Source organism: Balaenoptera physalus, assembly GCF_965194825.1.
Source record: "Balaenoptera physalus genome assembly, chromosome: 20".
NCBI lineage: Eukaryota > Metazoa > Chordata > Mammalia > Artiodactyla > Balaenopteridae > Balaenoptera > Balaenoptera physalus.
The window spans coordinates 12775729-12796765 of NC_138901.1; the positions used below are offsets into that span (position 1 = coordinate 12775729).

General features: G+C 55.1%; 1 protein-coding gene across 2 annotated transcripts; it reads right to left on the bottom strand.

Moving 5' to 3' along the window:
• Nucleotides 1-1283: 1283 nt before the first annotated feature.
• Nucleotides 1284-20679, bottom strand: OGFOD3 (2-oxoglutarate and iron dependent oxygenase domain containing 3). 2 transcript variants are annotated; one of them, XM_082442165.1, is made up of 9 exons: nt 20548-20679; nt 18306-18523; nt 15267-15342; nt 14093-14135; nt 11876-11940; nt 11261-11317; nt 10164-10317; nt 6735-6858; nt 1284-3337 (listed from the first exon to the last, which is right to left on the bottom strand). In XM_082442165.1, the coding sequence occupies exons 1-9, from the start codon at nt 20619-20621 to the stop codon at nt 3201-3203; spliced, it is 948 nt and encodes a 315-aa protein (XP_082298291.1). In that variant the 5' UTR covers nt 20622-20679; the 3' UTR covers nt 1284-3200. The 2 variants fall into 2 exon arrangements, with proteins under 2 accessions (XP_082298291.1, XP_082298292.1); XM_082442166.1 differs by lacking the exons at nt 1284-3337; nt 6735-6858 and adding an exon at nt 7760-9957.
• Nucleotides 20680-21037: the final 358 nt, after the last annotated feature.

Sequence of the window (21037 nt, forward strand, 5' to 3'; positions counted from 1 at the left end):
AGCACAAGCCCAGGAGATGCCCAGGAGCCAGTGCTGCCTGGGGGCTGAGGGCTGGCAGGGACTGGGGCAGCTCGGTCCCACTTCTCTTGTGAAGACCGGGTTGGAGGAGAGAACACGGAAGCGAAGTGGCTCCAGGATTAGAAGATCAGGACTGAGAACCAGCATGGATCCCGAGACCATTCGAGGTGGTTCCAGTTGTAACTCAAAGGGGAACAAACAGGCTGGTCTCTTGCTCTGGGGCCAGCCCTGAGACAGGCTGGGCAGCTGCGGAGATTTCTATAAACAGCAACCCCCATGCCGTCCCGCCAGCGGTATCCCTGTGGCCCCTGCGACAACCACCTGAAGCCACGGCGCCCTGCTCTGCGGCCCCTGCCCACTGGCCCCGCCCTAATCACGGGGATGCCACAGCCACATCCTTCCCGCCCGCCCACGCTCACGCCCGGTCCCGCTGTCTGTCGCCGCCGAGCACCTTCCGAGCCTCCCGGAACCCCAAGGCAAGGCGAGGAGTCAGCCACACCTGCCCACCTGGTGAGAAAGCAGAGGTCCCGCACAGCAGAGGTGCCAGGCAGTGACCGGCAAAGCCAGCCTCAAGGTGGACACAAGGGACCCCACCCTCCCTGCACTGGCCGAGCCCAACTCCCACACAAATGGTGGGGCCACACCTGCCCTGCATGCCCTCCCTGGACACCCTCCCTGGCACGTTGTGGCCACTTCTGCTTCTGGGATCTTCTGCCATTTTCTCCTGCGCGGGGCAGGTGAGGTAACTCGCAGCTGGCTTGGACCCCGTCCCACTGGGTCAGCTCCTGACCTGACGTTTCAGCTTCCGCTCTCACGGAGGCTCTGCCGTGCTCAGGCCTGGCCTGGCGGCCAGCTCGCCGGGAGAGACGGAGCGGCAACCCCTTCTTTCCAGCAGTGAGACCAGTGCTCATGTTCTTTGATTCAGACTAAACACTTTTATTAGGAAATAAATCACTCAGCAGAGGACGTGCCAGGAATGTCCTCTTCTCCCTGGAACACACCACGTCTGCTCTCAGTCAGGACCATCCTGTAGAATGGAGATGGCCACGCGGCCCCAGGTGAGCGCTTCTGGGGGTCACAGGCATGGGCTACGCATCTTCTCTCATTTTAAAAGAAGGACATTCTTTTTTTTTTTTTTTTTTTTGCCACGCAGAGTGGCTTGTGGGATCTTAGTTCTCCGACCAGGGATTGAACCCGTGCCCTCAGCAGTGAAAGTGCAGAATCCTAACCACTGGACCGCCAGGGAATTTCTGAAAAGAAGGACATTCTTGCTTTTGCCCAAATATCTTTATTTCTTTGTCCAAGTACCTCTGTGATGATTATGAACAGGATAAGTAGCAAAGAATGTCAATTAAAACCAATACCTTACTTATCTCCAAAGCACTTCAACCACAACTAAACCATCAGACCCGCCCCTCCTTAGATGTAGTGAGTGGCCACGTGGGCTGTGGAATGCCCGAGAACGTCTGCCCATCCTCACACCGAGGGTAAGGCGTCATTCAGATAACATGAAGGTTACAGAACAAAGTGAGGCCTGCACGGGGCTTTCCTGTCAGAATTCGCATCTCAACCTGAGACCAGAGCAACAAACCTTTGAAAAGCCAAGACAGGAGAAGCCAGAGGACAACCTGGATGGGAGGGGGTATATTTTCCTGCACAGGACTGAGGCCAGCTGGTCCAACCTAGAGACAGTGTCCCCAAAGCATCGCCAACCCTAAGGTCAGCCCTGCCCACCACCCAGAGCGTGGCCTTCATCCTTCCCAGATCTGCCCAAAGTCCTTTAAAAACAGGAACCACAATCCAGGCCATCATGTGGGTGGCGGCCCCGACTTTCTGGAAACTGCAACCATGACCCAGAAGGGGGCAGATCCCAAGCCACTGTCTGCACGTGGAAGCTCGGCCCCTACAGCCCTGAGACACGCACATCATCACCACGGTGCAGGAGGGACACCCGGCAAACCGAGGGGCGGACCCAGGGGTCCTGGCTTCCAGACCCTCATGGAGCCTCCTCAGGTGCCACGCAGATGGCTTGTCCCAGGGTCCAGGAGTGCTGCCCCTTTCTGTATGAGCCCAAGCAGCCCTGTGACTGCAGAGTGTGGGGAACGCGTGGGGCTGCGCTGGCCGTGTCCACATGTCCATGCTGGGTGGGCGAAGGGGAAAGTGTTGAGGCTCCTCCTGGGTCAGGCTCGCCGGGAGAGTCCTGCTCCCATAGCCATTTCTGGGGATCCCTTTGCACTCACAGGGGGTGATCGGCTGTTCTCCCAGAAGGTGCCCAAACCCCAGGCCAGTTGCTTTGTGGGGCGGCCCTGGGACCTTGCCCGACCCTGGCAGAAGCCAACTGATGGATGTGCCGCCCTTATCCTGGGGCCGTGCTACCCAGGCTTCCCCCATGGCCAGTTTATTTACTATTCCTGGCTCCCCTGACTGTTACTTTTATGTAAAAGGCATGGACAGCTCCAGGACGAGAAGAGAGTTGCTAAGACCTGAACCTGAGCAGACAGACCCTCAGCTGGGCAGAAGGCCCCAGGCGAGCTGCGGATGGCCACGCTGGGAACACACTCGGACCTCGTGTCAGGGACCCTGGCCGGTGATGGGGCAGAGCCCAGCCTGGCATGAACATGGTGCCAGGGTGACTCTCAGTGGCCAGCAGTGTTGGGGGCTCTGCCCAGAGCCGCCAGAACATCAGATGTTCGCCTCCACCCAGAATCCAGCAGTATCAGCCCTCCCAGCCCTCCGGCTGCTGTTCCCAGAGCCGCCTGCCCCCAGAACCTTCTCCAAGGTGCCATAATGCTGATTCTGCTTCCCCGAGTGGAGGCTGCTGGCCCCATTCAGCTTCATCCACACTTAAGTCGGCCTCCAGTGGCCGGGTAATGACCCTCTGTCTGCTGACAAACGGGGATTCCACCCCGGGCACGGGATCCCTTCCTGAGAAAAGGAGGGCAGGGTGGCCCTGCCAGCTCCCGGGCCCCACGTCAGCATAGCAAAGCCAACGCTGATGCTTGTGAGGGGAAACTGGTTCCCTCCATTTACTCACAGTTGAAAAATGATCAAATGTTAGCAAATCACAATTCAGGATGATTCGTAAGGCACCTTGTTCAGTGGAAATGGGCTGAGCGAGAGGGAAGGGGTGTGTATCCAGCGTGACTGCTTCCCTGCAGGGCTGCTGGACAGGCCTCCCGGGGCTACGTGAACGTTGGGTCCGCGATGCCATGGTCGGGGTCGCAGGTGAAGGCGATGGTGATGGCGTAGCGGGTGCCCCAGTGAACCTTCTCCACCCGGTGCAGGTTCTCGGACCCCGAGGTGAAGAAGGACACCCGACCTGGGAGAGAGGAGAGCAGAGCATGACCTCAAGGCCACATGCATGGCCGGGCCTCAGGGGACCTGTGTTCAGGCCAATGCAGCAACACAACCAACCCGGCAGGCTGGAGAAACAGCTGATGCAGGAAGGCGGGGGTTGGAGACAAACCAGCAGGGGAGCCCTCGCACAGGACGAAGGGCACCCCAGCCTCCGCAGGCTCTTTGTGGGGCAACCTGGACTGGGGGTGAGGCCCTGCTGCCACCCCCAGGGGCTTCTACAAGCCATATGACCTCCTCGGGCCCACCTTATGATCTTATTTCTAATCACACATGGAACAAAACCAAACCCTGGAAGGTGATGACAATGTTTTAGCAAAGGATCAGGAAAGACACGTCGAGACAAACACCCAGCACCTGTAGCTCCCTCCAGGGCAGCTGAAGACAGGACTCGGGAGGTGGCTTCCGAGCATCCTGGAGTGGGGGCCCTCCACCCATCTGTGTTCAGAGAACCCTGTGTTTATGTGCTTCCGTATTTAACTGGCCTCATACACACCACCGTAGATTTTTTAGGACAAACGAGTTGACCGTTACAGAATCGTGGGGGAGGAGCCCCGGGATCCTGTAGGTGCCGCGTCGCCGCCACACGGCCCTGCACCAAATGTCCCATGACAACTTCATTTCTCTTCAGAAGGTCACTGCCAGGAACTCTACTGCTAAATCTTTGAGAGAGGAGAAAAGTCTACCCCGGAGTCTGCTGCTTTCTGGTTGTAAACAGAGAACCGTGCTCTGCCCGGAAACAAGGGAGCAAAAGAAATCGTGTGACACACGGAAACCTCTGCATGGGGGCCTGGGGACACCAGGAACTCAGACCCTCCTCTGGACCAGCCAGGCCGCCCCTGACCTGAAGGAAACACTCTTTCCCAGAGCAATCTGGAGTCACGCCACTTTCTGAGGCTCATGTTGCTAAAGGACGTTTTGTCCTCAGTTTTTCCACTTTCAGTCACACCTGAGACCTCGGACACGTAGCCAGGCCCGTCTGCCCATCCATGCCATCTGTGCACCCCCCTGCCGCCACCCTGCTCCAGACACAGTTATCAAATGTCGCCGACTTGCAGCAAGAGTGGGGGTCTCTGGGCATCCCCCCGCCCCCCAGCATTTCTGCACACTTTGCAAACAGAGGCACCAAAGAACAGAGAAGAAAAGGACGGAGGAAAAGTGAAGCTCCTCGTGGCCTGTGGGACAATAGGAAACCGTCCACCATTCATGTTGGAGCCTTGGAGAGAGGAGAGGTTCATACTGGGGCAGGAAAAGGCGATTTGAAGAAATAATGACCAACACTTTCCCTAATGTGATGAAAACTTTGACTTTTAATCCAATAAGCTTAGCAGGATAAATACTCCAAGTGGGATAAATACAAACAACTCCACACTGAGGCATATCATAGTCAAACTGATGAAACCAGAGTTTAGAGAACATCCTGGAGGTGGCAGAGCAAAGAGGCAGCTACTATGGGGCAGTGACAGCGGTGACAGCAACAGGAGAGCCAGAGGAAAGGGACGATGCTTTTAAAGAAAAGGGAAAAAAACCCACCAATCCAGAATTTCACATCCAGTGAAAATATCCTTTAGAAAAAAAGGTGAAATAAGGACATTTTCAGAAAAACCATCACCAGCAGACCTGCACTCTGAGAAATGCTGAGGCGGAAGGGGAATGTACCTGTTGGAAACCTGGATGCACAGGAGGGGACGGAGGGCTCTGGAAAGTGAGTAAGTGGGAAAACTGAAAACACTCAGCCTACTTTCCTGTTAATTTCCATAAGAGAGAATGAACTCTTCTCGGGAAAATGATAACCCCTTGGGCACAGCCTGTCGGAGCAGCTGCATCACGCTCCCTGCCAAACGCCAGGCTCCCTGTGACGTCTGTGCGGATGGGACAGAGTTGGTGACTCTTGTCTTGTCGACCTGGAACGGGAATCCGCTGACCCAACCCAACGTCAATGTGATAGCTTGTTGAGGAAAGGCCCACACGGGCTCACAATCTTGCCTAAGACCTTCTTTCCTTTTTAATGCACCAGTAGTTAAGCCCCACACCTATTCTGACAGCTCCCAAGTCCAGAGTGATCAAGACAATGACGGGCACGACACAAACGCCAGGAAGAACCCGAGGGCAGGCCGCCAGTCATCAGAACCAGGAGGAAACTGTTGGGATGAAATCACCACCCGCGCAGTGACCAGCAGGCCGGCGCTGGTAACTCACCCTACAAGGCGTAACATTCACACGGAGGCGATGGCCCACCCAAACCCAGAAACGTGAAACTTTCAGCATTCATGAACGCTGCTTTCTGGCTTTTTATTTTCTTCAGTAAACAACTATTAGATTATCATCCACTTCTTTAAAGCGGGATTTAGCTCGGCAACTTAGTAACCCAAAATACAAAGTCATCTCAGTTTCTGGAACCCACCTGTATTTCTCCTCTTAGTCCACAAGCATCCCTGGACACCTCCCAGAAGCACGTGACATGTGACCCCCAGCCTTAGCACCAGCTGCCTCAGCACCAGCAGCTTCTCTGGCTCTTGGTCCAGTAAATCCTTGGAGCTGCAGGGCGTTCTGAGCCCCTCCTGCCCGCTGACCTGCACCTGGGTCTGCCCCCCTCCAGCACTCACCCCGAGGGAAGAGAGCCAGCCCTGAGCTGCTTAACTTCCTTTCCACACCTTCTGATGTCCAAGCCACTTCTGCATGGATTCAGGGCTACTGCAAGGAGCATTTGGACTCAGTGGCTTGCAGGACTGCCTCATGGCTAACGGGAACGTTCTAAACCAACACAGGTGGACAGCCTTGTTGGTTTGAGCTTCCTGCTGCCAGGCGGAAGCGGACACAGCTACACACCCAGTAGGCAGGGTGACGCTGTGGGGTCGGGTGAGCCACGGCAGCAGGTGAATGGTGCTGGCACAGTTGAGGCGCCCAGGCCAGAGCCAAATGGCCTGGCTCTGTCTCTGAGTCTCATCTGGGGCTGGGCCAGGGCCTGGGCTGCCCCTCAGGAAGCCCCTGGGGGACCCCCGCCCCTCCCCCCCCAAAACCTGGGGAGGAGAGGGGACGATTCCTCGCTCCACGCATGCTCACTGAGCAGCACTGAGTGTTTGAGCTGGGCGGGGGGCAGCGGGAGCTCTGGGACCACCAGGTCGGGGAGGCAGGTCCCTGTGCTCGGTGCGGTTTACCGACATTAGGTCAGGATCACTGCCTCGTCTTAAGCTTCGAGTCACTACAGGGGATGGAGCGGGGGCTGGCTCTGGGAACTCACTCCGCAGTGACAGCAGTGACCGTGGCCACGCCCGCCTCCTCCTCTGACGAACATGCTCCATGGACACACTGGACACACCGTAAACACAGCATCCAGGGAAAGGCCCGCCCGTGAGTCCTACCTGCTCTCGGCTCCACCGTCTTGTTGGCCCCCTCCTCCATGAACACAAACCGCCCGCCACCGAAGTCATCCAGGTAGTCAGAGAGGTACAGCAGCGATGTGTAGTCGAAGGAGCCGTAGGTCACCTGCGGGCAGAGCGTGAGGGCGTGTCACCGTCTGCTTGCGGGAGGACTCACTCCTCAGGAAGGGACAGACCCAGGCCTCGCGCCGCCTCCCGACTACAGAAAACCCTCTGCTGAGCACAGGCGTGCGGTCCTGCCTGGCTCCCCGCGCAGTCAGAGGCGCAGCCCACGCCAAGAAGCCCACACGCGTGACCCCCAGGGCCGCCACGCCACCCACCCACCCACCCACAGGACCCTCCCGCGTCAGCACAGGGAGCAAAGGTGGTGCTTCCGCTCTTTCTCCAGATGTGGGCACTCCAGGCTTTCTTTTAAATTGTGGTAAAATACACAAACCATACAATTTACCACTTTACCCATCGTTGAATGCACAGCTCAGGGGCACTAAGCACATTCACACTGTTGTGCACCCACCCCCGCCGACCATCGCCAGAACTCTTCGTCCTCCCAAACTGAAACTCTGTTCCCATTAAACACTAACTCCCCACCACCACCACCCAGTGCCCACGCTACGCTGTCTGTCTTTTCCTGTCTGGCCCTCTTTGCGTGGACATTCTTTTGGAAGACGGCGTGGGCGGTGGAAAGCAGGGGATGGGGGGTGAAATCTGTGCTCTGGGCTCATAGGAGCGTGGACCCTCTGGGCCTGGGTATAATGTAAACAGGAGGCACTATCATTTGTTTCCCAAGGACCCCTTGAAGTCCGGGAGGGAAGATGGCCAGATAGTTGTCCCATCTGTGGATCTTCAGGACTTATTATAGGTAAGGGGTGCCATATGAAGAACTTGATTTCAATGTGAGATAGAGGAGTTTGTTGTCTGTAATGTGCGAAGCAGGTGTTGTTTCCAAGGACATAAGAACTCACACAAATTAGCACCTACTTAATAGAGGGAATCAGTGAGATAGGCTATTCCACGCAAAGATAGTGACTTGCATGTACAAGGAATTTTAATCACATGATAACAGTTCCCAGCCTGAGGAATCATTCAATTAGCAAGACTGGGGTAAGAGATAAAGAAGAATGAAAGAGTCCAAGGACAGCAACCCAAAGTCATCCTACCAGTGCCCTATCCCTATCGCACAGCCCCAGGCTCCTGTTATCTGAGCTGCTGTGTTTAAGGATGGATTCTTAAATGATTTTACTGACACCTGTAGGCACCATGGGAGCAGTACACAGAAGCCCCAGGTCAATATCCATAACACATTTGATCAAGGCTCAAAAAGTCCAAAAGCCCCACTCCCCCTGCAAGCAGCTAGACCACCATCACCATGACAGTGGTCATCTCCTGAGAGAGGGTGGGCTGACCAGGAGGGAGAGGCAGCAAGCCTGCCAAGGTGACTGAGTCCCCGTCACCTTCTCATGAACTCAGTACCACGCCATCTGTGGGACTGGACTTTCTACACAGACCTGAGCTCCCTCCACCTCCCCCACCAAGACCCCATTTAGGGGCCCCTTACCCAGCATCAGGGCACCAAACAAACATCAAAGTGACCTAAACCTGAGAACAGCCCAGGGCAGTGCTTCTGAATCGCTTCAGCAGTGAACCTCATGTCCACTACCTGCATAAAACATAAAAGAGACCCGGGGGCGGGGGGTGTCCAGGAGCCTGACCCTCTCCTACCCACCCAGCTCAGATTCTGCAAAGGAACCACCCCAAACCCACATGAACACAGTGACCTGGGAAGGAGGCAGGTTATGGCAGGTGACAGGCATGGCAGAGGCTGGCAGGGCCTGAGCTGTCCTGAGCTAGAGGCTGGAGAACTTCAAGGCAAGGAGCAGATGCATGGAGTCCCCTCATGCGAGGATGTCTTTTTGCTGTGTCCACGCGTGAGTGACCCCTTGGCTGTGATAGCCACCCTGGTCCTGTAGACCCTGTCCCGAGGCCTCCTGGCTCTGAGATGTCTGAGGCTACCCCACTTGTCACTGTTGACTCGTTTTCTCTGCCTGAAGAATTTCTTCCTTATCTTTCTTCCTCTGAAGTTGGATCACCGAACCAGGCCACATTCAGTGTTGTCTTTCCTCAACCCACACTTCCCGGTACATGGAGGGCTGCTCTTCCTTCGTTGCGGGGAAATTCTCCGGACTCCGTCCCACGCGTGAGGCTCCTTGCTGTGTGAACCTGTCTGTCCTCCACACACGTCGTCTTTGCCCTCAACCCCATAAAACCCTGTTTTTCCCTCTGCAATATCTACGATGATCTTATACTGAAGGTCTCGGTCCTGGTCCCCTAATGAAATAATGCACCTGGGCAATGGTTATCAATGGGTCAGTGGCTCCTAGAGCCATGAAGTGAGGGCGGACAGGAAGCTTGATCGTGGATGGATCAGTCCGAACCCACTGATCAACCTTAAGCCCACGGGAAGAGAACAAGCACACCCTGTACACCCCCTTAGGGCGAAGCCCACACTTCCAACCCAAGCTCCATCGAGCCCTGCGAGCTGCACTGGCTCAGACAAGCCACTGGCCACATAAAGCTACTTCAATTTAAGTTAATTTAATTAAATACTGGGTTCCTCAATCTCACTAACCACATTTAAGTGCTCCCCTCCTCCATCGAGCTCAGTCGAGATTATTATAAACACATGAATGTCTGACTGAATTTCAGGCAGAAGCCCAATCTGCGAGCTTCTGCCCAAACCCTCTGCTTATTTTTCACTTCGCTTCCTTTGTTCCAGGGTCAAGCGACACAGAGATTATCTGGGTCACCTGAGCACACCCGCAGCTGGGGTGACCGCCAACAGCCCTCAGACGTTTCCGCGGCCAACTGTCCCCTGGCGCCACGCTGCGTGTGCTGGCTGAGTGGGGCAGGCAGTGGCTGCAGTGCAGGCGGGACAGGGCTTCAGTTGTGGCTGATCAGGACCACTGATTGATTAGGTGCCACTGTGTCTAGGGAACAACAAGAGATCAAGGAAGGGGAATCTGCAGAATCTGGAGTGGTCGAGAGATCTTCCCAAGAAAAGGTGAAAAGTGGGGAGAAGGGGGCCTCCTGGGCAGGGTGCGGGACGCAGGCCTGAGGGGAGACCACACGACAGAAAGGCCAGGTCAATCAAGGCCGGGTCAGGTGACATCCGACGAAGCTCACAGCTCAGGTGGAGACAGCTCTTCGTCTGGGAACAAGTAGCAAAGGATGGTCCCCATCAGGCCCTCACTGTTCTGTAACGTGCTTTTCACAGCCTTCTCTCACCTCATCACACGAGAAACAAATCTTATCTCCTCGACCGCATCAGTGAGAAAGGAAACTTCTAAAACCCTGACCACGTGAACAGACAGCATCCAGCTTGGGCCGTGGTGGACAAGCCCCAGGTTCGCTCACCTTGTCCACGTGCGCGTGCCAGTACTCGTCATGAGCCGTGCGGGCTGCCGTGCTGTTGATGCGGGAGAAGAAGGTGGGCTTCGTCAGGTGCAGCAAGGACGCGCTGATACCAAATGCCTGGGCGATTGCCAGCTGGACCTTCTGCCGCAGGTCCCTGCCGAGAGGACACAGGTGTCAGCCACACAGGAAAGAATTCTCCCCGGGCCCATAGGGCCCGCACCGTGTGACACTGAAACGGAGCAGGACCCTCCGGTCCTTGCCCCCAACCCCCATGTTCTCAGCCTGCCTTTTGTCTGTGGAAACACTTTAGCCAAAGAATAAGTTTAATCAGAGAAGTGAGAAAATGCAGAAACAAAGGAAAATAGTCAAACGAGACCAAATAATAAGTTTAGTCGTTAAGCATAGTCAAGGACCTTTAGTTCCTCCTTAAGGGCTGTAGGTAATATTCTAAGCCGTGTCCTGTGAGCTGTTTTGCAGATACTGAAGCCCCCACCGGGTAGAGGAGGATGACTACATGATGACCAAACTGAAGCCATGACATAAGCTGCTCCACTTCACACAATTCCGAGAACTGGCCTCAAAGAAATGGGAACAAACCCTGGAACTAAAGATTAACTGTACTTAAAACCACCAAGGTGACGCTGATCAGACCACCACATTACTGGTTTCAAGATGACTGTCAGAACTGACTATGCTGTTCTGCTCCCTCCCTCTGCCTATATAACCCTGAAACTCCCCTTTAAAAGCCCCTGTCCCCTGAGCAGCAATCAGGATTTGGTTCTCGGACAGGTGTCCACCCTCTCCCCCGGTTGCTGGCCTCTGAAATAAAGCAACCTTTCCTTTCCCACCAACATTTGTCTCTCAAGAATTGGCTTTCGAGCAGCGAGCAGCCGGACCTGGGTTCAGTAACACTACAGAAAGACAAGGGCTGGCAAAGGCGAAAGGTGAACAGATGCACACACAGGTCCGCACACGTGGGACAGGGTATCACGTGCACACCCAGGAACCTGAGGGCCAGTTCTCTGCAGGACTGACCCCAGCACTCCCAGCCCCGCTGCCACCTTCCCCCCTCCTGACCTGGGCATTCCTTCCCTCACCGGTACAACTGGAAGTCCTCTTCTGAGAAGATAGTTTGTATTTTATCCCCAAAGTATCTGTGAAAAAATAAGGAGTATCAACAAACGTGATGTTTTATTAATGTTTCCTTACTTCCTTTAAATTCAGCCTTTCCTCCAGTTAACCAGCAAGTCCCTGAAAACCAGCTGGTCCTTATTATCGTGGAGCTGCTCCTTCTACAATGATAACTGTGTGATAAAAGGGAGGAGGGTGGGAGGGAGGTACCTGGCAGGTGGGGTGACATTTATCAAGGTTGGGGGAATCTCTTGCTTCTCCTGGCCCTCGGGGAGGAGCAAAGCCTCTCAGGAGGCAGCTCTCAGGAGCCTGGCCTGCCACTCACCTCTCTCACCTCTCCCTCCAACCCCACCCCTTGGTCCATTCCTCACTAAGCTGTTCCCTGAAGCTACTGGCAAGGATTCCGCCCCTCGGAAGAGCTGCACCTTCCAGTTCTCATCTGGCCTTGGCCCGACGGCAAACGTCGCAGTTTACCCAAGACTTGAAGCCGCTCTGATCTATACACGCAAGCCTCACTCAGGTGTCTCCAGCTAAGAAACGAGCAGAGACATGCCCCCCGACCCCGACCCCGGGGCTCTCACCTGTACAGGTTCACAAAGTGCTTCCCGACAGACAAGGCCCCCGAGTGCAGGTCCAGGATAGACGCCTGGAAAAGACGTTGGCAGGGCGGCGTGAGGGCTGCCTGGCAGGCGACCGAGCTCTAAAAGCCACCGACGTTAAACACGTGTTCCCGAGACCCATCTTTGTACACCCGGGTCAGGGCGACGACGCACACGGGCTGGGTTTCAAGACATTTGGACAAAGGTGTGTGACGGTGGATATTTCTCTCCTGCCCTAAGAATGAAGACTCTCTGGTCTAAAATTCTGAAAACGGTACACAGATACAGCTCCTCCATGGGTCTAAGAACAAGCCCTTCCCCCGGCTTTGCTGTGGTATAACCAACACACAACGATCTGCTCCTGTTTAAAGTGTTCAGTTTGGTAAGTTTTGATGCTGGCATGCATCAGCGAAACGACCATCACTACCAGGATAGTAAACACATCCATCAACCCAAATTTCCTTGCACCCTTTGCAACCCCTCCCTCCTGCCCCTCCCCAGGTGCTTTCTGCCACAGCAGTTGGTTACTTTCTAGAACCTGAGGCCCTGGAGTCACGCAGGTGCACTCACTCTTGGCCTGGCTCCTTTCACTCAGCATTGCCTCCCCGTGACTCCCTCACGTCGGTGCAGGTACCTGCCGCCCACCGTCTCATGGCCAAGGGGCACCCCTCGTTTGGGTAGGAGTCACTTGTTGGTCCATTCACCTGGAGACGGACACGTGGGCTGTTCCCAGCTTAGGGCTGTTGTAAATGAAGTGGCTGTGACACTGGGACAGCATTTCATCGTGGGAGATGCTCTCGTTCTCCTGGGTAAATGCCCAGGAGTGGAATCGCTGGGTCATAACTCTTTAATGAACAGCCAGTGTTTTCCACCCCTGCCCACCCTGCCTCTGGGGGGCCTTCCCCATGTCTTGAGAGGGGAGTGGACACCAGCACGGACCACCTCTACCCTGTCTGGGTGTCTTTTCTCATGGATGCAGCGATCAGCCCAGGGGTTTGTTTGAACACAATTTGGGCTTTAAAAATGTTAACTGCACTTAAAGATATCAAACCTAGATGATTCATTGCAAGACAACTTCCCGAGTAAATGCTGAGCGGAGAGTAAAAGATGAGTCCACGCACGAATAGGTTTTTAATAAATATTCCCCCTGAACTGAACCAAAATAAAAGGAGAAGCTTAATTTTCAGAACTCAAGAGGAAAGAGTCTGCAGAGTAAAAGACTCATGGACATAATCACCAAACTATGCAGAGGAGAGTGGATCTTCCTACGGGCCCACATGCCAGGCGAGGAAATCCCCATTTGGGACCACACGAGAACTCCGGCCAACGTAAGATGCTCGCAGGGGTGGACTCCTGAGCCTGCCCAGGAAGTGGATGAGATGCAGAGCTGCATTGGCCTGTCCGAGCTCCCCATGGTTGCTGTAAATAGTAGGCTTAAAACAGCAGGAATTCATCCTCTCCAGCTCTGGAGGCCAGAAGGCCGAGATCAAGGTGTCGACACGGCCCCGCTCCTTCCAAAGGCGCCAGGGGAGGATCCTTCCTTGAATCTTTGGACTTCTGGTGGTCCCAGGGGTCCCTTGGTTTGTGCCACATCACTCCACCTCTGCCTCCATCTTCACACGGCCTCCTCTTCAATCTCAAATCTTCCTCTGCCTTCCTCTTACAAGGACTCTTGTCATTGGATTTAGGGTCCATCCTGATAATCCAGGAAGATCTCATCTTGAGACCCGTAACTTAATGACATCTGCAAAGACCCTTTTCCCAGATAAGGTCCCATTTACAGTTCTGGGTGGATGCATCTTTCAGGGGCCACCGTTAGACCCCCTGCAGTCTCACCTGGTGGATGACAGTCCCACGCAGCATCTGTGGGAGCCTCCTCCGCCTTCCATGGTCCTCACTGTTTCCCGCCAGCTCCTCCTGTGCATGCTGGCTCTCCCTTTCCCAGGGCCGTCACCCTCCTCAAAGGGCCCCTGCTCGTCACCCGCTCTGTTCACTCCCTGCCTACGACTTCCCCCCACTGCCCCCAGCCAGGGTGTCTGACACAAAGATGTGATCCGAGGCAGCCCTCTTGTGAAGGGAGGGGGCACTTCATTCCCAGGAGCAGGGCCTGCACACCCGGCGCCCTCGCCTTCCCCTCGGAGGGAGAGCAAAGTTAAAGGGTTAAAAAGAAAACCGAAGCAGGAACGGCACACAACTCACCCCTCCGTCAGATCCTCCCAGGGACAGACCCTTCTCGGCTATGCTGTGGGGAAGACCGTCTTAAATCAGGATTCAGTTAACAGCATCATCTATGACACATCTAGACACATATCAATCAGCATGACTAACACAACGTTAACAGACTGCTTAATGTTTATGACAAAACCACATGTTTAGACCAAAGGACTTGACTTTCAAGCTAAGTGAGTAAATGTTAATATTTTGTCACCATCTCGTTAACCACGTATGACATAGCTTGGGGACAAGTGGGCTTAGTTTCCATCTTTAGCTCAGAGACCTGGTGCTGAGTTGAATGGGTTCCTCTGCACTGGAAGGTCCCTCTCCTGTCATCACAGGCTGGGGGGCAGCCTTTGTAATCACCAGCTCAGGAGGCAGAGGCCACATGGTGGCCTGTGCTGGAGCTCACAGGATCACCCACGTCACCAAAGATGCAGGGGCTTCTGGTGCCTTTGACAGATGCTTCATGGCCGCCCGGGAAACTGACTGGGGGCTGGATTCATCCCTCACACCAGGGACCCTCCCTACCCAACCAGCCTCTACAATGTTATCTAGAAACAGGAGGAGCGTCTCCCCTCATGACGCAGCTCGGCATGCGGACCAGACGCTGCTCCGCTGGGCACATGCTTGTGTCTGAACTCCTTGTTGGAAAATCAAAGCTTCAAGATCTTGTTTTTAAAAGACAATAAGGAAGAATCCAGTGCCAACTACTTCTGAGTAAGACTTCCTGCCCTGTCATGAGTCACGGCTAGGACGCAGAAGGGCTAATCCCAACCAGTTTTGGAGAGGAGACGAAAATAGTCTAGTGACCGCCTGGGGCTGCTGGGTGAACACACTGTCTCTACACAGGCATCTGCTGGGCACCTCAATGGCTGACAGGAGAGCATCCCCCCAGCCTCCCCACTGGGCCAGAACTGCTGCCCCTGGAGAGGGCCCAGGCCTCTGGAAGGTTCCGTCAGCAACTGCATCACTGATGACAACAGCCTCTCCTCCTGGAAATCAGAAAAGCCCCTCTTTGCCTTGGAAGTGCAAAGAGGAATTCTTAGGGAATTCTAATGAATTTCTTTAAATCATCCTTTTAGTAGTAATTCTCTATACTTCACCCACAGCCCCACTCTCCTGCTCATTCAGGACAGAAGCTCAGAGACACGTGTACCTGCGAATCCTCCGGGCTTCGTCCCTGGTGATGATGGCATCGCTGACGCCCCGGCCACACTTCCTCGGGGAGCAGCCTGGAGAGAGTCGAGCCAGGATGAGACACCACCCCCACTGAACCCCGACAAAAGAGCTGCCCACTGCTGTCAAGGACTCACCTGTGGGCGGCCCTCCCCAGGGACAACGGCATTTTGTGGGATGGGGCCTTGCCTTCCATGGGATTAGGGGGCCAGGTTTGGCAAATAAAATATAGGCCACTCGGTCAGATGTGAATTTCAGAGAAGCAACGGTGACTTTCCAGTACAAGCAGGCCCCCTGCGGTGCACACATCTCACTGGGAGGGGGTGGTCCTGGCAGCCCCACACAGGCGGGTCACTCCTGAAGCAGCTGACACTCTGCCCACACTTGAGAAAACAGCCCAGAGGCGGCATCCACGATATTCTAGAACCATCACTGACCACAGATCCAGACCCGTTGGCTAGTGCCTCCTGGATGACCAACGCTGTGCTTGCAACTGTAGTCACTATCCTTCTGCAGCGCCTGGCAAAGCTGCCCCAAGGGCTCACCACACACTCCACCCTGCCTCCTCCTGCCTCTGCACCTAGGGTTGAGCTGCTTAGAGGGAGGAGAATGGGGGAGCTTGGATGGGGACGGGGCCAGGGTCGGGCTGAAAGTGGCCAGGGTCGGGTGGACACGGCCAGGGTCAGGGTGGACAGGACCAGGGTTAAAGTGGCCAGGGTTGCCACTGGGTTGGGGTGGACAAGGCCAGGGTCAGGGTGGAAAGGGCCAGGGTCAGGTAGATGGGGCCAGGATGAGGCAGAGCACCAGAGATGTACAAGCTTAGCAAGGCCCTGGTATCCTGGCGCCAAGGGCAGGCTGGCTGCCTCGCACTGGGTGGGCCCTAGGATACGTCCTGGCCGATGAGATGGAGCCCTGGGACACTCTCAGGACACACTGGGCTGGCTGACCTTTAGCTTTCATCCTCCTCTCCCTCTTCCTGCCTGGAACGTGCCTGGAGGTGGAGCGATTGTCCTGGGACCACGTGAGCCACACGCTGAGCGGGAGAGCTGGGGCGCTTACAGGGAGCCAGGCTGGCCTGGGGTGCCTTTCTCTGGGTCTCGTCATGTGGGAAAAATAAACTTCTATGTGGAGGTCATTAGGGGAGGGGTGCCTCAGTTCCACGGAGCTAAATACAATCTATTAATATACATGTTTTTATTAAAACACAAAAATGCTTTTTATAAAGGTTGAAGGTAAAAGCAAAAACAATGATAACCGAAAGACAGCTTGGGGAGCAACATCATATCAACAAATACACTTTAACACAAAAGAATTGTGAGAGGGGAAAAGATTGATAACAGGAACAGTTTCACCAGGAAAATGCAGGGGCAACAAAAGCACCAAGTGACATTGCCTCAAACACCTCTGGTGGCGAGGTGGCCACCAGACCCAGAGTCTCAGTGGAGACCCTGCCTCGCGGCTCCCAGTAACTGTGGACGGCGAGACAGAAGTTCAAGAAGACAGTCTGCACATATGAGCGTGAACTAGGAAGCACGCAGAGCTCTGCAGCAGCCATTCAGAAACACATTTTTCTAGGTACACGTGCAACATTAACAAAGACATATTAGCCCGAAAGGAAAGTCGGTTCAGCGTCACAAGGTCTGTACCATACAGGTTACAGTCTCCAGCTACAGTGCAATTAGAGAGAACCCAAACCCCATCGACCTTGAAATCTTAAAATCCAGCAGCGACACAACATGCTCAACGTGAACGAGCATCAAAAGCATAATTTGGGTGAGAAAGTGAGTTGTGAGTGGCTGACGATGTCAGTGCACATACACGAGTGCACACGCCGCAAACACGCACACACACCACCCAGACACACAGGTCCAGGGCAGGCGGAGCCCCTGTCAGCTACAGGAGGAGAGAGGGGCGAGGGAGGGGGGAGTCCAGAGGCTTTAATGCACACTCCACCTTTTTTTTTTTTTTTTTTTTGGTAAAATATATATAACCCCAAATTTACCATTTTAACCATTTTAAAGTGTACAGTTCAGAGGCGTTAACTACGATCACATTGTTGTACAACCATCCCCACCATCATCTCCAGAACCTTCTCATCTTCCCAACTGAAAACCCATACCCGTCTACACTAACTCCCCCTCCACCTCATTCCAACTGTTTTTAATGTTGATAAATTATTAAATGGGTAGGAAAAATACGTTCTCAAAAGCTGGGACTTTAGAGTGAAAAAGCTGACCAAGACAGAGAGAGCATGCCCACAACAGAACCTATCCACTTTCCTGACTCCTGAGGGGAAAGGCAGCCCCCATTCCCTGGGCGCGTCTTTGCCTCCCTTCGTCTAAACCCCGCTTGTGTGCATCACAACGGCGCCCCTTGGTGGAAGGATTTACCAATATTTTCTTGGTTCAAGTCCAAAGCATTGCTCTGAAGAGAAAAATAAACTGAATTTTGTCTTTAAAACCCAGTCACTCTGGTTAGGTTTTTAAAACTGCTGCCCTCGAGCAGAGGAGGCAGGCGCTGGGATGGGGCACACGACATGGGGGAAGGGCCTCTGGTATCTCCGTTCCCTGTTGCAACATTTTCTGCAGTAACAACACCCTAAGACAGAAAATGCCTTTTCTGGGTTCCACTTGCTCATCACTACCATCCCAATTCTGTTATATCCTTCCAGGCAAACCGCCTCTTCCATCAGATGGCACCCACAGTGTGGGGGGCCTCAGTGAAACACTGGCCACAGCCTGGGCAGTGAGGCCTGGGCAGTGACCAGTGGGCCTGCTCCTGCACAGGCAGGGCCTGAAACACCCACACTTCTGGGTCCAGGTGTGGGCTAACCAACTGGGGGCGGGGGAAGGGGGCAGTGGGCGGGGGTGGGGAGGAAGGTCACCTGCCCAACCCCACCCCCACACTACTTTCAACCTGATTCCCATCAATTCATTGTAGCAAAAAAAGACGCATTTTGAACACACTGAATTCCATGTTAACATGCTGCTCTTTCCCGGATCACCTCGGAATCACGTACCTTCAAACCTTTGGTGACTGTCATAGTCCTCGGAGCAGGGCACCTCGATGAACCTGCCTGGCAGGACCTCACTTCGATGAGCTAGGACCTCAGTGATGCTGTCATCACCCCCCAGACTGCCCCAGAGCAGGAGCGCGACGAGCGTGGTGCAGGCCCCCAGGACGGCAACTCTCAGCCACTTCTTCCACACATCCCGAGGCGCCCGGACACTCTTGGTGCTGAGAACAGAAAACAGCTGTGGTCACCCAAATGCACCTGCACGTGCTGAAAATGCAGACCACAATGACCAGAGACCATAAGGACCAGAGACCACACCCACCTTTAGTTACAGACTTAAACTGTTCCCACGCTGGCCGTTGTCAGAGCTACTCTCAATCAATCCAGAGGCACTCGCCAGCATGGGAGGATGTGGTGGGGAACGTGCCCCTCACCCCATATGACCAGACAGGGCTCACTTGTTCCCAAGGGCAACAAGATAAACTGTCTGTTGGTGTTCCTCCCAGCCTGGCCAGGCCCATGGAGAACCTGTCTGTGAGGTCCTGGCAGAGTCTGTGGCCCCAATCACGTTGCCTGCATCCAAAAATGACTGCCACAACCCCATGCATGTGGTCCCAGTGCACGTGTGTGTGCATGCGTGCGCGCGCACACACACACACACACACAATGTGAAGTAAGTTAAGCATGAGTCAAGCCCACTTCACTAAAACCACCAGCCAGCCACAAAGAGAATACAAGTACAACAGAAATGATTCACCAGTAAGACACTTTCTGTACCACCCAGGTTAACTGTGGGATTCACAATGCCTGTGCAGAAGTTGTAGGCATGTGTGTGTGTGTGTGCACATGTGTGTCTATGTGTGTTTGGGTGGTATATAACCATGCATATGTGTGTCTGTGTACATGCACGTGTGTTTTCACATGTGTGTAGCTGAGCAGCCGTGCACTCTGTTATCTAAGAAAAATGTGAAGGGCTTGAAGCACTGGCAGAAATGAGAAAAGAGATCCAGGCATCCTTTCAGGAGGTGCACCTCATGTCTTCAAGTATATGATTAAAAGCAGGGAGCCTGCCTTCTATTTTTATATGTCTCTCCACACTTCAAATTGCTATATATGTAACACACAAATTCCAATTAAATAAATCCCAAGGTGGGCACAGCTCAGTCAGACTAGGTTGGGTGAATACATGATTATTTCAAACAGGGAGCATAGTTGCCCAGAACACAAAGACCCCCAACCCCACTCCTAGAACTGCTGTCTAGCCTCCAGCCCACCTGGCCTCCTCTAATTAGACCAGGGTGGACACCTCACTCCGGTGGCCCCATCATTTCTCTTCCCCAATTCCGAATGGGGCAGGGTGACTGCCCGCTCATCTCAGCAGCAGGGGCTGGAACCCTAACTGCAGGTGCAAAGCTGTGGGTGACACCTTCGCCTGGTACAGCCCGGCTGCTGAGACAGAAAGGGACAGAGAGGAAGGTACAGAGACAAGAGGGGAAAAAACAGCCTCCTGGGCCAGATTCGGATGCAACACTCCCCTGGAGGTCTCCTCAAAATAAGCACCCCCGTTCAGGGTAAGCTCGCTCAAGCTGCACCCCGAGAATCTTGCCAAAACAGAAGGGGATTTGGAGCAAGGTCCATGGCCCATGGGGCAAGCACGACGACAAGGTAATTTATCCTGGAATGATTAAAATACACCCCTGGCTCTTAAAGCTTTAGGCAGAATCCCCTCGAAGGCTACGTGATGAGATCACTTTTTCATCGGGCCCCCCAACGGGGAACCCTCATGTGCACAGCCCTGAAGAAAGTACACAGAGACCAGACGATGGGGGTCCCGGAGCCGTCGTCCCCGTGCGGGAGGCCAGGCGTGGAGCCCTTGGTACATATGGGTGAGAGAGGTCAGAGAAGATTCCCGACGGGATGCCCCCCTCCTGGGCCGCCCCCCACCCAGCCCCGACCCTCCTGGCGGTGGCCTCGCGGGATTCTGCAGGCCACGCCCTCCAGACAGACCACACCCCTCTAGAGCCCGATTCGCCCAAGCACATACCACGCCCCTCGAGGCCAGGCCACACCCACACTGCAGGCCCGTCCCGGGAAAGGCCCCGCCCACACTAGGTCCAGCCTTTCCTGACCGGGCCCCGCCCACAGCCACGCCACACCGCGCCCCCGCCCCTCCAGGCCAGGCCCCTCCCCCTCGACCAGGCCCCGCCCACGCCGCTGTCCGCGCGCTCCCGGCGCTGCCCAGTACCTGCTTGGGCGCCGGCGCTCCGCTGCCCCGCTGCCCTCGGGCGCCTTGGGAGCGCCCCTCCTCTGAGGTGCCATTGGCCAGGCCGCCGCGGAGCCGGGTCGAACGCGGGATCCGCCGCGAGCCCGGGACGAGCGCCGCGAGAGGTAGCGCGAGACCAGCGCAGCCGGGGACGCGGAGCGACGCGTTCCGCCGTCGACCTCCGGTCTGGTGGCCAGGCCTGAGCAATCGGAGGCCGAGCGCCGAGCGGGGCGGAACGGGGACCCGTGCGCATCCGCGGCGCACCCGCCCTTGCCTGCCCCCTCCTCCTCCCCTGCCTTCAGCGGAACCCGACGAGCCTCCAAGCCTTCGTCTGAAGTGTGTCCTCGCTCCGCCGTGCGTGCTCTCCCGGAGTCTCCAATCCCACCTCCCGGGGGTATCCAAGTCCTCCTCCCGGGGCTCTCCAAGCCCTTCCCCCCCCACCCCGGGGTCTCCAAGCCCTCCTCCCAGGGAC

What these genes read in the sequence shown, in the direction of transcription:
- OGFOD3 (XM_082442165.1), bottom strand. Translation starts at nt 20,621, where the DNA reads ATGGCACCTCAGAGGAGGGGCGCTCCCAAGGCGCCCGAGGGCAGCGGG. An exon ending in TGGGAGGATCTGACGGAGGG is followed by an intron (nt 11,941 to 14,092) that starts GTGAGTTGTGTG and finishes CGTCTTTTCCAG; the next exon opens with GCGTCTATCCTGGACCTGCA. An exon ending in CACTTTGTGAACCTGTACAG is followed by an intron (nt 11,318 to 11,875) that starts GTGAGAGCCCCG and finishes ATTTTTTCACAG; the next exon opens with ATACTTTGGGGATAAAATAC.